General features: G+C 40.7%; 1 protein-coding gene across 2 annotated transcripts; it reads left to right on the top strand.

The window, feature by feature from the left end:
- The first annotated feature begins 12463 nt into the window (after positions 1–12463).
- Positions 12464–19792, top strand: galcb (galactosylceramidase b). 2 transcript variants are annotated; one of them, XM_079751875.1, is made up of 17 exons: positions 12464–12656; positions 12770–12838; positions 12923–12986; positions 13153–13266; positions 13544–13683; positions 13822–13860; positions 14775–14905; positions 15256–15411; positions 15602–15726; positions 16101–16228; positions 16412–16501; positions 16600–16689; positions 16845–16989; positions 17124–17304; positions 17896–18059; positions 19185–19261; positions 19456–19792. In XM_079751875.1, the coding sequence occupies exons 1-17, from the start codon at positions 12525–12527 to the stop codon at positions 19597–19599; spliced, it is 1989 nt and encodes a 662-aa protein (XP_079608001.1). In that variant the 5' UTR covers positions 12464–12524; the 3' UTR covers positions 19600–19792. The 2 variants fall into 2 exon arrangements, with proteins under 2 accessions (XP_079608001.1, XP_079608002.1); XM_079751876.1 differs by lacking the exon at positions 14775–14905 and adding an exon at positions 14240–14367.
- Positions 19793–20508: the final 716 nt, after the last annotated feature.

Genomic DNA, 20508 nt, shown 5'->3' with positions numbered 1-20508 from the left:
CACTTTACGAATATGACGTGCAGTGAAGGAACCACTCCAGCAGTTCAACAAATATGGTGATATTTATGAAACAGCAGGGTAGCTTCACTGGAGTCTCTTTGTCGATTTCTATGGAGGTTTATCTGATTAAAATGGATTATCTTTGGTCTTTAAAAGTTAAATATAAATACAAACACAGTAAGATTGCATCTAGTCTCAGTCTTCTCAGTACCACTGTTTGTGGTACATTATGTGACGCAAAATCAACGCTCTATGATTGGTCGTCCCACATTTCAATCAAAATTCCTCTTGCTGTCAAGTAGGTAGCTCTTGACACAGTAGGCAATGCAATGTCCCAGACTTTAAATATGAAAAGGCTGGCTCTGCAAGACTAGTTGCAACTAAATGACTTATCTGGGTAATGTGCGATTTTTAAACCATGTTAAGAAAATTGCAAGAGTTAGGCCTACGGCAAGAGGCCTTACCCCTTTCTCAAGAAAGTGACTGTATCCTACTATTGAGTGGACTTTGGGACAATAATGCTTAAACATTTTTAAACAATCCTTTTCGACAGTATTTTTCCATGACTACGGATAAAGACAAATCCTTGAATGTATCCACTAATCAGAAGCCAGGTTTCGTGTATCTAATCAGCACATACGTTTGACATATCAAGTCAGGTAGAGACATTTAAAGATGAGTATCAGCATGGGGATGAGGAAGTGTGTTTAGTTAAGAAATCCATTGGCAAGAGTGATTTTCAAGTCGGATCGTTCATTTGCGCATCGAAATAATCCATGTCTAATACACTTTTGCATATACTGGGTGATATACGGTGACACAGTGAAGGGAAGGTTAAGCAGAAAAGTAAACAAACAGTACACAGTATCGTCAACATTCTCATTTTCATAGTCAATCTACGTAATGAGGTTTACTTTGACAAGTGAAGAAACAACGTGTCTGTGGATCTACTTCAGTACACACAACTAAACATCCCCTAGAAAAACGGTCCCTATAAAGTGATGAGCATGCGCAAAACCAAGAACAAAATCCAAACAATCCACTTCCAGATAGGGATTGTACACACCGGATAATAGAGGTACAGCGCTTGTGCAAATCCAAGAACGAATGATCGATCCACTTGTAGATACGAATCGTACGACCATACAAAATATTTTTGTATGGTCGAGTTGAATTAATCTTAATGGTTAGAATTGATATGCACCCTGCCATTATTAAGATATACATTGCTACAAAACATTCATTAATCTGCTAATGACAAGGGTTTATCAAATCATATCCAAACAGGACACAATACATTTAAAATATAATATAAATGAGTATTTAAATTTTCTTATTTTAGGTATCTTGTCTTGTCGGACTATACACTTATTTACCGAAATGAATTCACTAAATAGGTATCTAAGGAACTTGCTAATACCATGTCAAACTGTTTGTCTTTCCCTCTACTCCCTCTACCCTCTACTAGTCTCCACCAAGATTACATTGACAAAGATATGTGCAAGGTTATCAAACTCTAATTCGCATTTTTTCCCTAATAAGACCACACCATTGAGAAGCTTAATGTTTGGTTTATTAAACATAAGCAACAGGAAAAGGCTTGCAAACTGCAGGGAGTTGATACTCCTTGGGTGCAGGGTGAGGGTGCTCCCTCATTGCAGTGAGTGTTCAGGCTCTGTTTAATCCCCCTGTTGTTATTATGCTAAAAGAGAGAGAGAGTGAGAAAAAGAGAGGAAAAAGGCTTGGACACACCTTTAAAGGCTTGGGCAGGAAAGTGCCTTGGGAGATGTCGTTGTGGTCCCCAATGAATGTAACTTCATTAACTGTAAACGTTAACAACTTGCAATCAATGGAAAATAAAATGAACTGAAATATAGTAAAGACATATAATCTTAAACCCAAAAAGTTGCCTAAATCCATATAAATGACAATGTATCACGTTCCCTAAATTGACTTATTCAGTAGGGATAATTCACTTTGATGTAAGTGGATTATCATTTGAATCTGCATTGAGCATGCATGCTCAATGCAGATTCAGATGTGCTGATAAAGTATAATCTGAGTATTTAAATGTCTTGCAGATAAATAAATAATGCATTTAAAAGTGCATCACAAATGGGCTGCATCTCCAATGGAATCCATGGCTCTGGCTGATTAGACATCACAAACGTCTGTTCTGATTGGTTATAAAAATCCTTGCTTCTAATTGGTGGATTTATTTGTGGATATTTGTAGTAGTCGCGTAAAATGAGTGCATTAAAGATTTGTGCCTCCACAGCAGGTTGTATCCACAAGATGAGATCAACAAACATGCAAAGCAGATTCACAAAAGTTTCACATATGTAAGACACAATAATACACATTCGTCAATATATATATTTAAAGATGTGAAAATTATTTTTTGTTCAGAAATCTTAACACACAAGTGTATAGGTGATGTTTTTACGTCACAAAACTTAAAAATATATACATATGTGGATTTTTTAAATACATGTAAGTAATATCAACACTAAATTCACTCCATACCCTATGGGCTAGAACAGTGCTTTATAAATTAAATCCCTTTACCATTTACAACACACTCCTGTTAAGGTGTACCTAATGAACAATAAACGGCCATATAGTAAATGCACACTCGGCACAAACGTCCTTGGTCAAGACAGCGTCTTCTATAAGTGCTCCTGCAAGATGCTCACCCCATTTCTAGATCTTATGAGTGTGTGAGTGTGTGTGTGTGTGTGTGTGTGTGTGTGTGTGGGTGTGTGTGTGGGTGGGTGGGTGTGTGTGTGTGTGTGAGTGTGTGTGTGTGTGATGGGGGAGTTGCAATGCATTATCTGTTCAATCAGAATGTATGTCCTCGTGTACAGCCACACAGGCCAGCTCTTTTTAAGCAAAAGATTGCATCGTAGTCCGATTGATTCATTCACACGCATGCACATACGCACAAACACACACACACACACACACACACACACACACACACACACACACAGGACAACTGCCCATGTCAGCTGTAAGAGAGGAGATAAAGGGATTGTGTGTCTGTGTATGTGCGTAACGAGTCTGTGGGAGAGGACACATGTGAAAGTGCATGCCTGCAGCTGTGTCCATTACTATGGCCTGTTAGTCACTTAAAAGTTGTAATTAAGGTACATTTCGTTGGCTTGAGTTCAGAAAATGATCACATTTGTGAATAAAACTTTGAGTGCTGTGTGTCCATTGCTAAGTGCTGGTTTCTGCTCCTTATAAAAGTTAACACAACGGTGCGAAACTTGATTGTACCAGTACTGACAGACCTGGTTTCTCTTTGTTTCCCTGTCTGAGGGAGTGAGGGTCATAACATAACCTCCTCGCCTTCAGTCCTGAATTCCACAGCTACATACAACAGGAAGGGAATTGGGATTCTGCTCCCTCCACACGTTTAATGTTTATCGGATTCTCCTCAGGTAAGCAGCCAATAAGGGACAGTGACCAGTGACTCAACCTGCCCTCCATAACAGCAAGCCTCTTAAAGAACCTCACTGAGGTGGTCCTTTTCAATGGATATTCTCCAAAGAGTCATTCAGGGCCTTGCCCCTCAAACCCCCAGGGGTTAACGATGACAATAGAAAATGACACAAATTTGGAGATGATTGCTGTGTTGCAATTGATCGAGGCATTGATCTCGGAAGGCAATTTACAGCAAATAGCCTCCGGAATCTGTCAACATCAACCTTTATTTGGGTCCGTTTCGCGGGGAGAGGTGTGTGTGTGTGTGTGTGTGTGTGTGTGTGTGTGGGGGGGATGGCACATTCATAATGTGCCATCTCCAGTACCTGCAGTGTGTAAGCAAGCTGTTGACCTGTTTTGCACGCGATATCTGCTCCATGCACAGAATCAATAGCGCAATAGTAATGAATCCCACACAAAAGGCTAAAGCAGATTTGTAACACTTTAGAAACAAAGGGACACTCGGTTTGCAATCCTCATCTTTACCAGGATAGATCAATCTACACTGATCTACCCTGATAAATTGATATGTCCTTGTTTTCCTGTGGTAAAGCCCTGGGCTGATGTGCATGAGGTCCCCAGTTTTAGTCTGACCACATCCAAGCATTTATTGTGTGACGTGGCATGAAATCAAACAATGTCTACTATTATGTATGCATAAGGTCATGCTCACCAAGCTTGCCCTATCATGCAGGACCCGTTTATTGTTGCAGGTAACTATGTTTATTATTGTTACTATTATTATAATAATGCACATCACTTGATTTTTGTGGGCCTGTTCTTCTGTGAGCGTTGATCAGAGGGCAGACTGTGGAAGAGTGAAGGCAATGAGCCGCCTCAAAAGTGCAGTGTCTTAGCCTTTCAGCTTCTCCATACCTTGCAAGTAATTGAACTGTCCATTCTTTCTTATGGCTCATGACAGAACGTCTAGTAAAAGCTAACCAAAATATGACAGGCGTTGAACCCACTCTTAAAGCAATGGTTTCTCAGAAAGTATAAAGACAAACATATTTTCTATGGTTTGTTTTATGAGAGAATCCACTGACTTGTAAAGTCTCACACAGGAGTGGCGGTATTCAATATTTCCCAATGTACAGTATGGTTCTGTATTTTGTTGCCTTCCTGTATATGTATTATGGAGGTGCAGGAATGAAATAAAGTATTATTGCACAGACAGCACTGGCTGCAATACCCCTTGGGTAGCTTTGTCCTCTGATAAATGTGCTCATTCAACATGAACTTACATTATTTATCAAATTATACAAATTTCATGCTACTGCCGGGATAGTTATTCTACATCCGGTAGAAATAATTAAGTGCAAGTTAAATGAAATTGATTGAATTGTTCATGCATGTTTCATTCCATCATGTGTGACTTACTGTGTCATCCCATTAACATCTTGGGCTTTAGGGAGTATTAATGCATAGCTGTCCAGAGTGTATAGCTAAATTACAAAAGTAACAAAACGTAATAATATGTTTACTTTGAAGCACTTTCTGAGGTACGCAAAGTCACTTGTTCACCTACATTTACACTCCAAAATAAGGAGAAATGGTAAAAATGAAATAGAGGTAGGTAGGATATATACACACAAAGGCCTACATACATATACACAAATATACCTTCATACACACACACACACACACACACATAAACATGTTAACCGTTGGACAGGGAGCACTGGTCGGGTGTTCTATGCAGTGTTCAACAGGTAGGTTTGAAGGTGGGTTCTGGATGATGGCGAGTTAGATGGGCAGTACAATGTCTTACAGCCAATCCAAAGAGGGCGCTTCTGGTCGCATCTCATGCTGATTCTGGCCTGGCTCACCTCAATTCCATGAATAATAGCTTAATTAGAATTTTAAGATCAGCAGCAACCATTAGGGTGCTGTGGGGGGAGGTAGACGGGAGAGACAGAAGGAGGGGAGATACCTGCCGGTAGGGCGGGGGTTGGCAGGCAGAGATCTCTGCTGAGAGCCGCAACTGGGAGGCCTGAACTCCAGGTGGAGGACAATGGGTGAGGGACTGTAATGGAAGGAGGGAAGGAGAGAGAGGGGGGGTGGAGAAAGAGAGGGAGAGAGAGAGAGAGGAGCGAGGAGAGAAAGGGGAAAGCATGACGTGGATTTGGCAGAGGAGGAAGGCTGCAGTTTGATGTTAGCTTTTTGACGTGTGCTGCTTGTGGAGTGGGGTGGGGTGAATGACGTTGGGCAGTTAAGACAGAGAAACGTGGGTCAGGAGAGGGGATAGTGGGAATGATGCAGAGATCTAGCAGATCTGTAGGTCTGACTATATCTTGGTTCAACTATAACTAATCTGTGCATTGGAGCTGCGTGAAAAAATGTTCGACCACTCCATCAACGTCTTCCTTTTCATGTACAGAGACATGCAAAGAGACAACCCCCCATCCCTCTCTCACCGTCTGTCCCTCCATCTGACTCTGTCAGTCGGCCTGTCGATCAGCCTATCTCTCTGTCTCTCTGTCTTGCTGTCTTTCTGAGTATGTGAGGCTACAAAGACACATCGACAAAGCTTCACTGAAAAAGGAACCAGGATAGGTTGAATTAAAACAAGATGTCACATGCCATAGTTTGTGTGGAGAGTCACATCATTCATTTCATTTAGCTGCGGAATGGTAATTGAAGTAACCCATCGTCCATAAGCACAGATTTAATCTTTAAATATGTGCTTGCAAGATGAGAAAGTTGAATAAACACAAAGTTAATAGAGCTTCAAAGGTTTTGGTATATTTACCACTTAACTACCAACTTAAATGCACACAAAAAACACATTCTGACATAGAGCTTTGTCAGAATATTACTGCATACATTATTTATCCACAGATTGAAATTGCTTTAGAACTGATATCCATGCATCTCATTCCAGGGCTCTCTCAGCCATGCCACAGATGATTCAAGTAATCCATTTGACTCATGTGCTCACTGTGCTGCTTCTATGAACGTGCCTAGCGGTGTTGTATCCCCCCCTGCAAATACGCTTGCATTTCAAAGTGGGTAAAGTGGATGTGACATTAAATCAAACAACTTTAAGAGACTATTTAGTTCAATCTAGGTTTTGAATGGCTTGTATATTAACAGGGGCTTGGACATTTGAAGCCGGACAAATTTCTGCCTCATTCTGCATATTGTGATATTTTTGCAGGCCAGTGAATCCACTGGCATGGAGGCCAAATGAAGGGTGCTATGCCCAGACTGCCATGCTACGTTCCCTGCATACTGATGTCCCCTCCTGGACAATTTATGTTGTGGTTTAAACTTCAACAAGGGAATCCTTTTTAGTGCTCGCTCATCTGGGACCTCTAGCCATCACGCTGTATACCTCAACAACTACTGGAACACACCTGGTCAATTCTCCATATAATCAGCAGTTTATTGTATTCTTAGCAATTTGACCAATTTGCAGTGATGTAGCATTTGAGTGCGGCTAGCCTGGTCCATTTGCCCATTCTGAATGCACTGGGATTCTGGGAGTGAACATATATACAGTGGGGCAAAAAAGTATTTAGTCAGCCTCCAATTGTGCAAGTTCTCCCACTTAAAAAGATGAGAGAGGCCTGTAATTTTCACCATAGGTATACCTCAGCTATGAGAGACAAAATGAAAAAAAAAAATCTAGAAAATCACATTGTCTGATTTTTAAAGAATTTATTTGCAAATTATGGTGGAAAATAAGTATTTGGTCGATAACAAAAGGTAATCTCAATACTTTGTTACACACCCTTTGTTGGCAATGACAGAGGTCAAACGTTTTCTGTAAGTCTTTACAAGGTTTTCACACACTGCTGCTGGTATTTTGGCCCATTCCTCCATGCAGATCTCCTCTAGAGCAGTGATGTTTTTGGGCCACACGGACTTTCAACTCCCTCCAAAGATTTTCTATGGGGTTGAGATCTGGAGACTGGCTAGGCCACTCCAGGACCTTGAAATGCTTCTTACGAAGCCACTCCTTCGTTGCCCGGGCGGCGGTTTGGGGTCATTGTCATGCTGAAAGACCCAGCCACGTTTCATCTTCAGTGCCCTTGCTGATGGAAGGAGGTTTTCACTCAAAATCTCACGATACATGGCCCCATTCATTCTTTCCGTCATACGGATCAGACGTCCTGGTCCCTTGGCAGAAAAACAACCCCAAAGCATGATGTTTCCACCCCCATGCTTCACTGTAGGTATGGTGTTCTTTGGATGCAACTCAGCATTCTTTCTCCTCCAAACACGACGAGTTGAGTTTTTACCAAAAAGTTCTATTTTGGTTTCATCTGACCATATGACATTCTCCCAATCCTGTTCTGGATCATCCAAATGCTCTCTAGCAAACTTCAAACGGGCCCGGACATGCACTGGCTTTAGCAGGGGGACACGTCTGGCACTGCAGGATTTGAGTCCCTGGCGGCGTAGTGTGTTAGTGATGGTAGCCTTTGTTACTTTGGTCCCAGCTCTCTGGAGGTCATTCACTAGGTCCCCCCGTGTGGTTCTGGGATTTTTGTTCACCGTTCATGTGATCATTTTGATCCCACAGGGTGAGATCTTGCGTGGAGCCCCAGATCGAGGGAGATTATCAGTGGTCTTGTATGTATTCCATTTCCTAATAATTGCTCCCACAGTTGATTTCTTCACACCAAGCTGCTTACCTATTGCAGATTCAGACTTCCCAGCCTGGTGCAGGTCTACAATTGTGTTTCTGGTGTCCTATGACAGCTCTTTGGTCTTGGTCATAGTGGAGTTTGGAGTGTGACTGTTTGAGGTTGTGGACAGGTGTCTTTTATACTGATAAGGAGTTCAAACGGGTGCCATTAATACAGGTAACAAGTGGAGGACAGAGGAGCCTCTTAAAGAAGAAGTTACAGGTCTGTGACAGCCAGAAATCTTGCTGGTTTGTAAGTGAACAAATACTTATTTTCCACCATAATTTGCAAATAAATTCTTAAAAAATCAGACAATGTGATTTTCTGGATTTTTTTTTTCATTTTGTCTCTCATAGCTGAGGTTTACCTATGATGAAAATTACAGGCCTCTCTCGTCTTTTTTAGTGGGAGAACTTGCACAATTGGTGACTGACTAAATACTTTTTTGCCCCACTGTATATATATATATATATATATATATATACATATATATATACATATACACACACACAAAAATTCATTAGGTCTTAATACATACCACATGTGAAGCTAGTGTCTTCAACTTGCAATGTTTTTGGAGTGGAGGGGATATCTAACAATCGGACTGATAAGCCATGAAGCAGGAAAACTGTTTCCTACTGAGCTATTAATCTATTTGGTCTCTCTCTCTCTCTCTCTCTCTCTGATTGGAAAAGCTATTTCACTGAAAGGCCCAGTGGGTTCTTGTCAGGAACAAAAGCAAGCTCTTTTAACAAAATAAATTACAGATTGCAAAGAAGAATGAGAGCAAAAAAACTGGAGGGAGGCTTACTACATCCTTCACAGCTAAAGTGGAGACAACAATGACTGAAAAAAATATACTATCAATTTCTTGATAAAGAGGTCATTGAATGCCCTTGAATTCCAATGTTTAACAAAGGAAAAATTGCTCATAAGGCACGAAACAGACAGCTGTGATGACTGGCTGGACCATGGAACAGGCTAGGATTCCAATCCACTGCATTCCCCTAATGGCCTACTGTGTCTAGAAGTACCTGGAAATACTTGATAAACCTATCTTGGTGTCTAATCGAAAGTGCCACTGTACACATAAATAGCCTTGCAGTAAAATCATTAAGTTTGTTTGTCGGTATGTGTATGTTTTTAATTGATAATGAAAGAAGGTTCATTTGAATCGATCAACTGACCATCAATCAACCAATGAAAGGAATAAAATAAACATTTTTAACAAATGGATGCCGTAAAAAAGTTATATAGTGCAGGTGTAAGTATTTATGCTTAAACCTGCACCAACTGCTGTTAGGCATTTCAAACAGTGTTGCAAAGTGCTTGGCAATTCACTCCCATGTGAAATACATCTGCTTTGCCAACAGAATAATTTGATTTAACTGTGGTTTTTATTCCTTTTATGTCATCTGTATTTAACTGGAGCTTTAATGTGTCCTGCAATCCTGGCTGGGACTCTCGAAAAAGGAAATTCCATATATTGACCAAACTTTCAAAGAAAGGCTCATATTCAAATTGGACTAAAGCCACTGTGTTCACAGAGCAGTAAGAGGGGCAGCCAGAAATCACTGAAAGCACAAAGGCTCTCATTGGGGGCTCTGCTGGGAAGCTTCTCCTCTACTCCAGCTTGGTTAAGAATGCAGACAATAAAAGTGTGATAAACAAACACTATTTAAAAGTAGGAGGGCTCTACATCTTTAGTTTTTACAGCTGATGATAAGACGTTGGAATGAAGACAGGCAGCTTTGTTAGACCATGTAGTGCCCGTAGATTTTTTATTGAATATATTCACATTTTTGGATGAAGAATACATAAATATATGGAATTCATCACTGAGCTACTCAGTGCCAGCATGGAACATAACCAACAGACCCATTTATGGTAATGTTGTGGTCATGTTCATAATTCAAGTTACCAAAAGAGGTCATTGCGAGTGAAAATGATGTCTGTACCTCTTTTGTGATTGTTTGTTCGTACCATGCAGGCTTAGACGGTGGTTATGTGGGCACAGTTGATCAAAAGGTCCAACATGACATAATAGACTGAATTAGCATTTACTGGAAGGCCTCCTGGATTTAAAATAAACTTTCCCCATAACTAACTGAATAAGCAATGTGAAGGAATAAATAATGAATGACAAATGGACTTCAAATGGAGAGTCGTACAAATATTCAAACATACCAAATCAAACCACAGAAAGAACATAATTTGGTCTGTAACAGAATGTGCATGCATGTATAATGTAGGAATTTAAAAATATTTGCCTTTTTCCCCATTTCGATAAATTACTTGGCTTTTATACAAAGCAATTGGAGCACCTCTATCAACAGCAACGAGACTGACTGTGCATTACATTCATTATCAGTGAAGCTTGCGATATTGAGTTACATACATATGGTCAACATCTTTAGAGTGAGAATGGTTGCTTCCTGTGAGCAATTCGGCTCATATAGGAAGAGACTATTGCAATAGCCTAGGAGATTTCAACGGTTTTATATAACATTTTGACAAATTTATCTGTATCTTTTTTTTTTACTATAGAAGACACATTTGTTAAACGCACCTTTAGAAAGAACAGCAACAATGTGTAGTCTATTTTTCTGCACATCACAGGAAAATGTTGAGTTTAGTTTGAATTTAGAAAATAAGTCCTGATTATTATTGAGGCTGTTGCTGTTGATTACACTACAATATTTTTTGGGTGTGCCACTTCTAAAATGTCATAGTATGCAAATCGACAGCCATTTTCTAAACCACTGACTGTTTCATCGACTTCTAAACCTTTTCATCGACTTAGCGAAAGTTCATTTGGTAAAAAAAAAAAAGGGAACTTACCCCCTATTTTGAGGCAGCTACATGTCTTCTTGTTTGGAAGAAGATAAACTATTCTGAAATAATGTAAAATGTCAAATTTGTACATGGGAAAACAAGTATTCAAAGCAGCATTTTGAATGAGCCAAAAGGGCAAGCTGCCCTTTAGATATGTGGCAGGTAGGCTAATGAAGCAAGGTGTTCGCACAAAAAAAAAGTTTTCAAGTGGCCTCAATTTTCTAATACTGCATTATATGCGAATTTCTAAAGTAAATATATGGCAATCTGTTCCAGAAAAAATGCTGTGATCTGGCAGGCTAAATGCTGTTTCACCATGAACCAGTCTGAAGAGCTAATCAGTTTGACAGAAATACAATTACATTTCTATGTAGTAATTGTGGCCTTACTGAAAATGTGCGTGTGAGCGTTGGTGCGTTGATAGGCCGAGGCTCCCCGTTAATCTTGTGCTATACTGCCACCAAGTGGTTGTTTGCAGCATTGTAAATATCATGGACGCAAAGATGAAAGCAGATTATACCTAACGTCATATAATGGCCATATAGGCCTCACAAAATACAAAGAATATATTAAATTAATTAATAATCCCATTTTATTGACGACTATATGAGGGAAATAAAGACGTAGCTATAAAAGTAATTTGATTATTTTTTAAATAAATAAAAATAAAATAAATATCTTAATATGAACTACAAAGTTAGATAAATAAGACAATGTGATGATTTTAAATAACAATGTGAACCTATAAAGAGCAATTGCTGCACACCTGTATAATAACCCCAGGTAATATATACAAATATTATTTTAATAATATCAGAAGAAGTAAGTGCAATTACCTGGTAAGAAGAAAGGGTTTACCATTATACCAGTGGCCCAATGTTACCATACTGAACACTGATATGAGTATCAGTGGGCCCTATTTTTTCTTGTAGTGCTGTACTGTAAGATAGTCAGTGCTACTTATATACATCATGTTGTGATTAATGTGTATGGTAATGTTTGTCGTGTTGGAGACATATTCTGTGTTCTGTGTGTGTGTGTGTGTGTGTGTGTGTGTGTGTGTGTGTGTGTGTGTGTGTGTGTGTGTGTGTGTGTGTGTGTGTGCGTGTGTGTGCGTGTGTGTGCGTGTGTGTGTGTGTGTGTGTGTGTGTGTTATAGCATGTACAGTGTGAGGAGATGGCTGCAAACTGCGTCAACATAAATTCACTATCAACAAACATATTATGAGCATAAAAGGATCACGTATAGGTAATTAACGCAAGGTTTTACACGTTGGTAAAAACAATACCAAAACGCCCAATACATACAATTCAAAACATAAACATATTATTTATTTCAGAATTCAGTAGAATCTTACATATTACATAAACATTTAATACTATGCTACTTGTATAATCAGAAGTACTAGGAAGTCATACCCCGGAATCACCATATTAGCATAAGCACACGTGATTTCGAAGGAGCTTTCACGTGACTTCTAAAAGAGGCGTGGTCAACTACAGAGAAAGCAGCCGCGCGCAACTTCGGCAGTCTGCTGTTACCTCTCCACTGCTACTGTACAGGATGATATCCTTTATTCTATTATTATGTAGATTCTTTACAATAGCAATTTGTGTAACAGATCAGTATGTGTTAGACGACAAAGTAGGACTCGGGAGAGTGTTTGACGGCATTGGAGGTTTGAGTGGCGGAGGGGTGAGTTGGTTTGTTCTGTTCCACTTCCTGGTTCGAATGGAGTTCATTCAGTGTTGACTTATTATTTACGAACTTATGTGGCACTGAATGTTGCAATTTTGTTTTATATACAGGCAACGTCTCGCTTACTTGTGAATTACGCAGAGCCGTACCGCAGTCAGATATTGGATTACCTTTTCAAGGTAATAACTTTAATTGCTACTTGTTTGTACTATTTATCTCACTCCTCCGACTGTAACCATGTGTAACACACAATTGCTTTTCAGCCAAACTTTGGGGCCTCTTTGCACATGCTAAAGGTGGAAATTGGAGGCGATGCACAAACCACAGGTGAAAATAATTGTCGATTTTAGCATGTGTACCAGACTGTTTGTATTCTATTATAGGCTACAATGAGTTGTTGTTTAAAAATAAATGTATATATACAAATGTATACCTATGCATATTTGCACACAGCAAATATAATGGTCAAATAAATGATTTTCCTGTTTTATAGATGGCACAGAGCCATCTCACATGCACTATGAAAACGACGAGAACTTCTTCCGGGGTTATGAGTGGTGGCTCATGAAAGAGGCCAAGAAGAGGAACCCCAACATAACACTTATTGGTGAGGAACTCCAGCCTGTCTGTAAACATAGACAGCAAAATGACTTATTGAACTTATTGAAATAGTTATGGAGACCGCAGTATTATTTTATTTTGGCCATATTTTCAATCCAGTTGAAAGCGGGCAAACCCTAGCTCTAGTTAAACATGAACAGATACAGCATGCTTCTTCAAGTTGCTGAGGTATGTGTATACTCATGATCTCACTGCTAACATTCTTGGATTTTGGGATTGGGTGTGTTTGTGTGGGTGCGTGCACTTTTGGTTTGCGCACCCAGGTTTGCCATGGGCCTTTCCGGGCTGGGTTGGTCATGGGAAGAACTGGCCCTATGACTACCCTGACATCACTGCCACTTACGTGGTTTCCTGGATCATTGGAGCCAAACAGTACCACGACCTGGACATCAACTATGTTGGGGTGTGTACTCTGATCAAAATCCCTGCCTCAGCACCTCATTCGTGATCATTTTTTGACTGCTTTGTGTTTTTTCCCGAGTCGACTGGTTTCATTTCAACAGCCAAGCTAATTTGCTGTGTTGCAATTTTATCCACTTAGATTTGGAACGAGCGCAACTTTGACAGCAAGTACATAAAGGTAACTTAAAGCATACACTAAAAGTGTAACCAAAAGCACAGCACAAACGATAAGATTTTAAACAAAGGCTACTGTAGTCTTCTCTGATTTGATATCATTGTTTGAGGCCATCTGCTGTTGAAGCAGATGACATGAAGGGCAGATGACACCTGGACCAGATCACCTGGAGTTCATTTTAATTAACTAACTAACCTGCTGATGTCTCTCACATTTTTTACCTAAAGTATGGCTTTTTGAATGAACAGAGCCACAGAAAGAAGAAACAGCCACCAACATTTGCTATTCTTGGTCCTAAATTATTTCGCAGCAGTCCAGTTCCTCATAAATGACCCAATGTATAGCCTTGTTCATGCCTGAGAGCATGTCCTCTGTTGCCAAGGTGCTCCGGGACATGTTGGATAAAGTGGGCCTTACTGATATCGGTATCATTGCTGCTGACGGCGATTGGAACATCGCCAATTCTATGGTGGTTGACCCCTACCTCAACGATGCAGTTGAAGTGGTTGGGTAAGTAACAAAGGTGGCCCGTCAGGATATAGATATATACAACAAAGCCCTTTTGTCCAACTGAGCAGGTATATTTTTTAATGGTGCCATTTATGAGCAACAAGGAAGTATAACCTTACAGAACCTATTTCCACTGGTGGATAATGTTTGTGGCTGTTTTTTTTTTTTCTCTCTGGTCCGAATTTACCATTATAAAGAATGGAATTAATTTAACGCTTTGTCTTTTTTTTTTACTTTTTACTTCGTCCTTCAGCCAGCTTTGTGGCTTTTAAACAAATTAAAAAACTCATTAAATGTCTTTTTTTTCTTATGAAGTATGAAGTGGCATTAGCATAACTGCCACTCACTGTTCTCCCTCTCTTTTCTCCTCCTGTTTTCATCCCTGTCGTCATGACGCCGCTCGGCAGCTCCTGCGCTACACTCTAGACAAGAGTGGCTTGGAGAGTGTCAGGATCATAGCCAGCGATAACCTGTGGGAGCCCATTAGCCTGTACATGCTGCTCGACCAGGAGCTCCGACGGGCCGTAGACGTGATAGGGTACGTCCCCTATCGAGGCTTTTCGCGCGCGTAGCACATGACTCCCCTGATAGGTTCCGCCTGCGTTCTCGCTGTGGCTCATGACTGCTCCACTAGCGTTGGGGTTCGCCGTTGTCTTGCACTGCTTGCCAACATCAGTGATTTCAGATTTGACGCTCATTGCTAACAATTGTATTTTTAAGGTATGCAGTGTACTCTAAACCAACTAATCCACCATTGGAAATACTTGCCTCTTGCCGGACAATTTTTAGAGAATCTAAAGTTAAGCTTGTACCAGCTCTCAGGCACCGAGCTGAAAGATGCGTGAAGTGAAATGGTGATGAGGGATGGGTGGTTCTTCATCTCAACAGGGCCCACTACCCAGGCACTACCACTGTGCTGAATGCTCTAAAGACCCAGAAGAAGCTGTGGTCGTCGGAGGACTACAGCACCTTCAACGACGAAGTCGGTGGAGGCTGCTGGGCGCGAATCCTTAACCAGAACTACGTCAATGGACTCATGACTGCGTGAGTCAAGTGGGGGAATAATTGTTCATGGAAAGTATGAAAGTAACCCCAGCGATCGACCAATGACAAATTTGTCCAACAAGCGCATGTAGACAGACCGACCAGAACTTGACTGCCCTAGATAATGCGTTAACATTCGTCAAAGTCCTTACAGTTCACCATTGAACGCCCACCTGGTGCTTTCTTCCAGCACCATATCGTGGAACCTGGTGGCCAGCTACTACGGGGAGCTGCCGTTTGGCAGGGACGGGCTGATGACGGCACAGGAGCCCTGGAGCGGCAGCTACGTGGTGGAGTCGCCCATCTGGATCTCAGGTCTGCCTCTAAGGACAACAATGCGGATGTTAGACGTTGGCTTGAAACGTGAAAGAATATACACTCAAAATATTAAGATGTGCACACGTTTAGTTTTTCATTTAAAATGTTATTTTTGTCATTTTAGACTTAGAATTTTTTATGCTGTATCCTCTGTCATGTACAAAAGTTTATGCACAATGATGAATAATCACACATAATGGTCGACACCCTGCCCAGGGTGTCTGTCAGAAAAAGTCTCAGTTGGTCTCATTGGCATTTTGCGGAAAGATTCTTTGCTTGATTGGTATGTAGTTGTGATCGTATTAGTCTAATGAACCAAGTAATCATTTTAGTAGCATAACCCAAACGTCGGCATCCTCTCTCCTTGCCAGCCCACACGACCCAGTTCACCCAGCCTGGGTGGACCTACCTGCAGACTGTTGGGCATCTAGCGCACGGTGGGAGCTACGTGGCTCTAACTAATGGCAAAGGCGACCTCACGGTTGTTATAGAAACCATGGTATGTTCTGCTGACTGTATCTGACTGTAGTAAAAACCTATGTTCTCCTTGTTGACTTGAGGGCAAAGTTGGACAGTTACAAAGATACCCATACTCACAAGAGCCTACTTTATGAGTTTGAAATAGTCATAACATTATGGGACATAATCTTGATTTTTCCAATATGTATTGAATATTCTTTAGACTCATGACCATTCAGTCTGCGTAAGGCCTCCACTCCCAGCGTTCAATGTGACATCCCAAAATACAACATTCCAGCTGAAAGGCTCCTTTGTAAGTAACTTTTTGACTTTAATGAAATGGCGGTAGGTTAACAGCGCTTCAGAAACAGAGCTAATGCAAGTTTGGAATTTATTATTTTCTCCTCCTAGGCCTCTCTCGCACAACTACAAGTATGGCGGTCAAGATTTAACTTCAAGACACAAAAGCCCACGTTTTTTGAAAAACTTTCACCGCTCAAGGTAAACCTAAGAATAAGAAACGTTGCACGTTTGCAGAGATCCCTCAGGAGTCTGGTTTTAAGCTCACAAACACTAAAATAAGCATTTCTTTGGGTCAATTATTGACAAAAATGCACTTGTTTACATGTGGTTTTACTATCTCCTGATTCCTCCAGCTCTCTGACGGTTCGTTCACTTTGAATCTGAGGGAGGATGAGGTTTACACGCTCACCAGCCTCACCAGCGGGCTGAAAGGCAGCTTCCCAGACCCTCCTCCCTCAGCACCCTTCCCCACAACATACAAGGATGACTTTAATGTCGGTAGGTAGTGAATACATTCCGCACAGATGTTAACCTTGTTGTGCAACTATTGTTGAACGGTGTGTTGAGCGACAGTTAGTTCTGGTGTTGCCAACTTTCTGTCTGCCTCCTATCCATCCCCATGTGGCTTACAGCCAACCCTCCCTTCACGGAGGCGCCCGACTTTGCCGACCAGACGGGGGTGTTTGAGTACCACATCAACCTCACCGACCCGGGGCCTCATGTCTTCACCTTGCGCCAAGTTGTTACCCAGAGGCCGGTCACCTGGGCAACTGACGCGGACCAGACCATCAGTGTCATCGGGAACTACAAATGGTGAGCCCTCTGCTATACAAATATATAATTGTTTTTTGATGTTTATGAATTAAAATTCCTATTTTATTTTGAATGTCATTATAATACATTAGGGGTTTTAAAAGGCCCATCGCCATATTGCAGATTTCCTTGTCTATGAACAAGGTGTATGGTTTTATTTTCAGTCTTTCTACCTATACCTTTTTCACTATTAAAACAAAAGTAAAATGTTGTCCAATTACACACACAGCAAAGGATTTTCAGTTCAATGGAATCAAACTACATGCATTGCATCCGTGTAAATATATTGTTTATGCGTAGTTTCAAAATGTTTCTTGCCTTGCCTCTTTTAGAACGGCTGTCATGGGAGATACAGGTGTAATGGATCCTTTCTACATTTGTTGACAGTTTGACAATTGGATTCTTGTTAAGACTATTGCCTATATGGACTGTTAGTGTAGGTACTTGTTGTCTATGTGGAACTGGAAAGATAACTCTGTCAAATTCCTTAGACCTCGGTAGAGCCAGGTCTTGCTGATGTTCTAATATTTATTCATTGAGTGATAATTCTTTTGTGTATTTTTTTTTTATTTATTTTTTTTACTTTTTCAGGGAGAACCTCACTGTATCCTGTGATGTGTTTCTGGAAACGGTGAAGACTGGTGGAGTGTTCATCGCTGCCAGAGTAGACAAAGGAGGGCAGTCAGTCCGAAGCGCCAAAGGGCTCTTCTACTGGGTTTTCTCAGATGGGAGCTACAAAGTCACCAATGATCTCGGTCAGTCAAAATACCACAAACACCTAATTGCCCCCTAGGTGGATAGGCCGCCCTTCAGAAGATTCTGCCCAATTTTCCAACTGTATTTTAACTTCTGTTGATGTTTTTGCAATCAATGCAATTAAAACACATTAATGACAGTGTCATTTGACAAGACCATGGTCCCAGTGTCGTGGCAATTCCTCTTGAGTTATCCCGTCTTGGACGGATGAGATTTCTAAATGCAAAAAGCACACAATAGTTGTAGACAACTAACCTATTTTAATGTATGCATACATTAGACACCTCTAGCAGAGTGAGTCCAGAATGCAGTTAGACAGAGCTATTTAAACAGTTTCACATCCTCCCTACAGTGCAGATGTCAATCAAATCAGGTAATGTTTACCCAAGACACAGTTACCTGTGTTCTCATCAAGCAGAAGAGTGCATAAGGGGATGCCCTCTCCCTTGTCACTGGTTTACCATAGCACAAAGGTTAACATTTAGATGCAACATCTGCAATGGTAGTGTGGCTGACCCTAACACAAAGGTTAACATTTAGATGCAACGTCTGCAATGGTAGTGTGGCTGACCCAAACAAAAAGGTTAACATTTAGATGACACAGCCTTAGATGATTAAATGGAAACAACATATGGATTTTGCCATCACACCAGGCATTGTGCAGCCGAGACGATACCAAGAATGTGCAGTGATGCCTGTGAACTAACGAGGCAACAGGGTGAGGTGTGCACCAGAGGGCAGAGTCTCCCAATATATCAATGGGAGTCCCTGGTGAACTCCCTATGCTGGCTCTCTCCTTAGCTCCATGTTCGATCACACGACAGTGCCTGGGCTGAAAAATGCTTTGGTGCGGGGGTCGCGGAGTCTATACGAATGTGTTGTGTTGCTAACTAAATCTATTACAGTTGTGTATTGGGAGAGTTGCACTTATAACTAATATTTTTTCACAAACTTTTTCCCATTACGCAAATAGAAGCCTCAATGTGTTGAATCGGTAAACTGCCCGATATAAATTCTAAATGAAGCGTCTAACTGTTCCGTCTCAGTTCCTACATATTTTTTTGGGCACAATTTGAGGGACTTGAATGTTCTGGAGACTGAGTCTGTTCTTCTCTCCTCAATAGCTGGTCAAACCGTACTTGCTGAGGGGCTGTCTGGCACCATGGCTTTTGGTTGGCACACATTAACACTGAGCATAAAGGTAAGTTCACGATTGTTTTTTTTTTGCTGCTCGCACACTTTAAAGATTACTTTTGGATACTATTTTTTTCTGACTTGAGCACTGACTCCAGAGCAGTGAGTGTCGTACTGTAGAACCGAGTGCCACAATACTTCTGAACCTGGCTGGTTGAAACAGCATCATTCTCAGAGCCACCGTCTCTTCTCCTTTTACAGGGCCAGTATGCTACGGGTTTGCTCAACGGGTATCCATTATGGAAGAACGCTGTGGTATTGGGACCAAAGAATGGATGGGCTGCCATAGGGACAAAGTCATTTGAGCTTGCTCAATTTGACAACTTTGCCGTGAAAGCAGAGTGAAGGGTTGAAGGGATAGAAGCAGCGCTGTGATTATGCCTTCATTTATTAACTTCATGAACCCCGAGATGTATTTTCATTTCCCTTTTTAATTTCTCAAAAAATCTATTCTGTTCATCATGAAATGCACATAGTTGTCTGTAATTGTTTATTTTAAATGCTGAACTCTTTTTAATAAATCATTTTTTTAATATAAGTGCCTTAATGGTCAATTTATTTTACTCAAAACATACTGTATAGGAAAAAAAGTGCCGCTAGAGTAAGGCAAAGCAGGCCATACATTTTGTTTATATTATGAATCATTTATATTTACATAGCAAGTCATTTATACTGCACCTCTGGTATTTTCATGTTAGGTAAGCTTTGCCTCGAGAATGGTGACATGCATCCTTGTAAAACAGACATGGTAAGGCAAGGCATCAGGCTGCCCAGCAATAAGCCTATCTGGAGTTTCATAAACACTTTTGTGCGAATTGTTGCTGTTGAGCCCAATGCCTTTAGTCGATGGATGAGGGAGGCCTAATAGGCATGTACAGCATTACTCACAAGTTTCTCTCAAATACTTTTGAGGTACCTCAAAATACATCATTATTTATGAAACATTTACGTATGGAAAGGTATTTAGAATACTGCAGATATGAAACATTGTCTCTTTGATTCGATATGTTTTTTTCTTATTTAACAGAAGTAGGTTCTATAGGAATTAAATGTTTTTAGAATTCAGAAAACACCGTCTGGTACGTTCAGCACTCAAATGAGAATAATTGCTTTTGCGGCACCAGCAACAGGATTTGGAGACGCTAAACACCCGACCACCGGCTACAAGGATGGCGGAACATGGATTGACACGTACCGAAAAGGTTTTTATTAACAACTTAGATGTATACTCTTCACATTTAATCACTTGACTTC

Source organism: Pollachius pollachius (genome assembly GCF_949987615.1).
Source record: "Pollachius pollachius genome assembly, chromosome: 15".
NCBI classification, from domain to species: Eukaryota; Metazoa; Chordata; class Actinopteri; order Gadiformes; family Gadidae; genus Pollachius; species Pollachius pollachius.
This window is presented reverse-complemented; position numbering and strand designations above follow the sequence as displayed.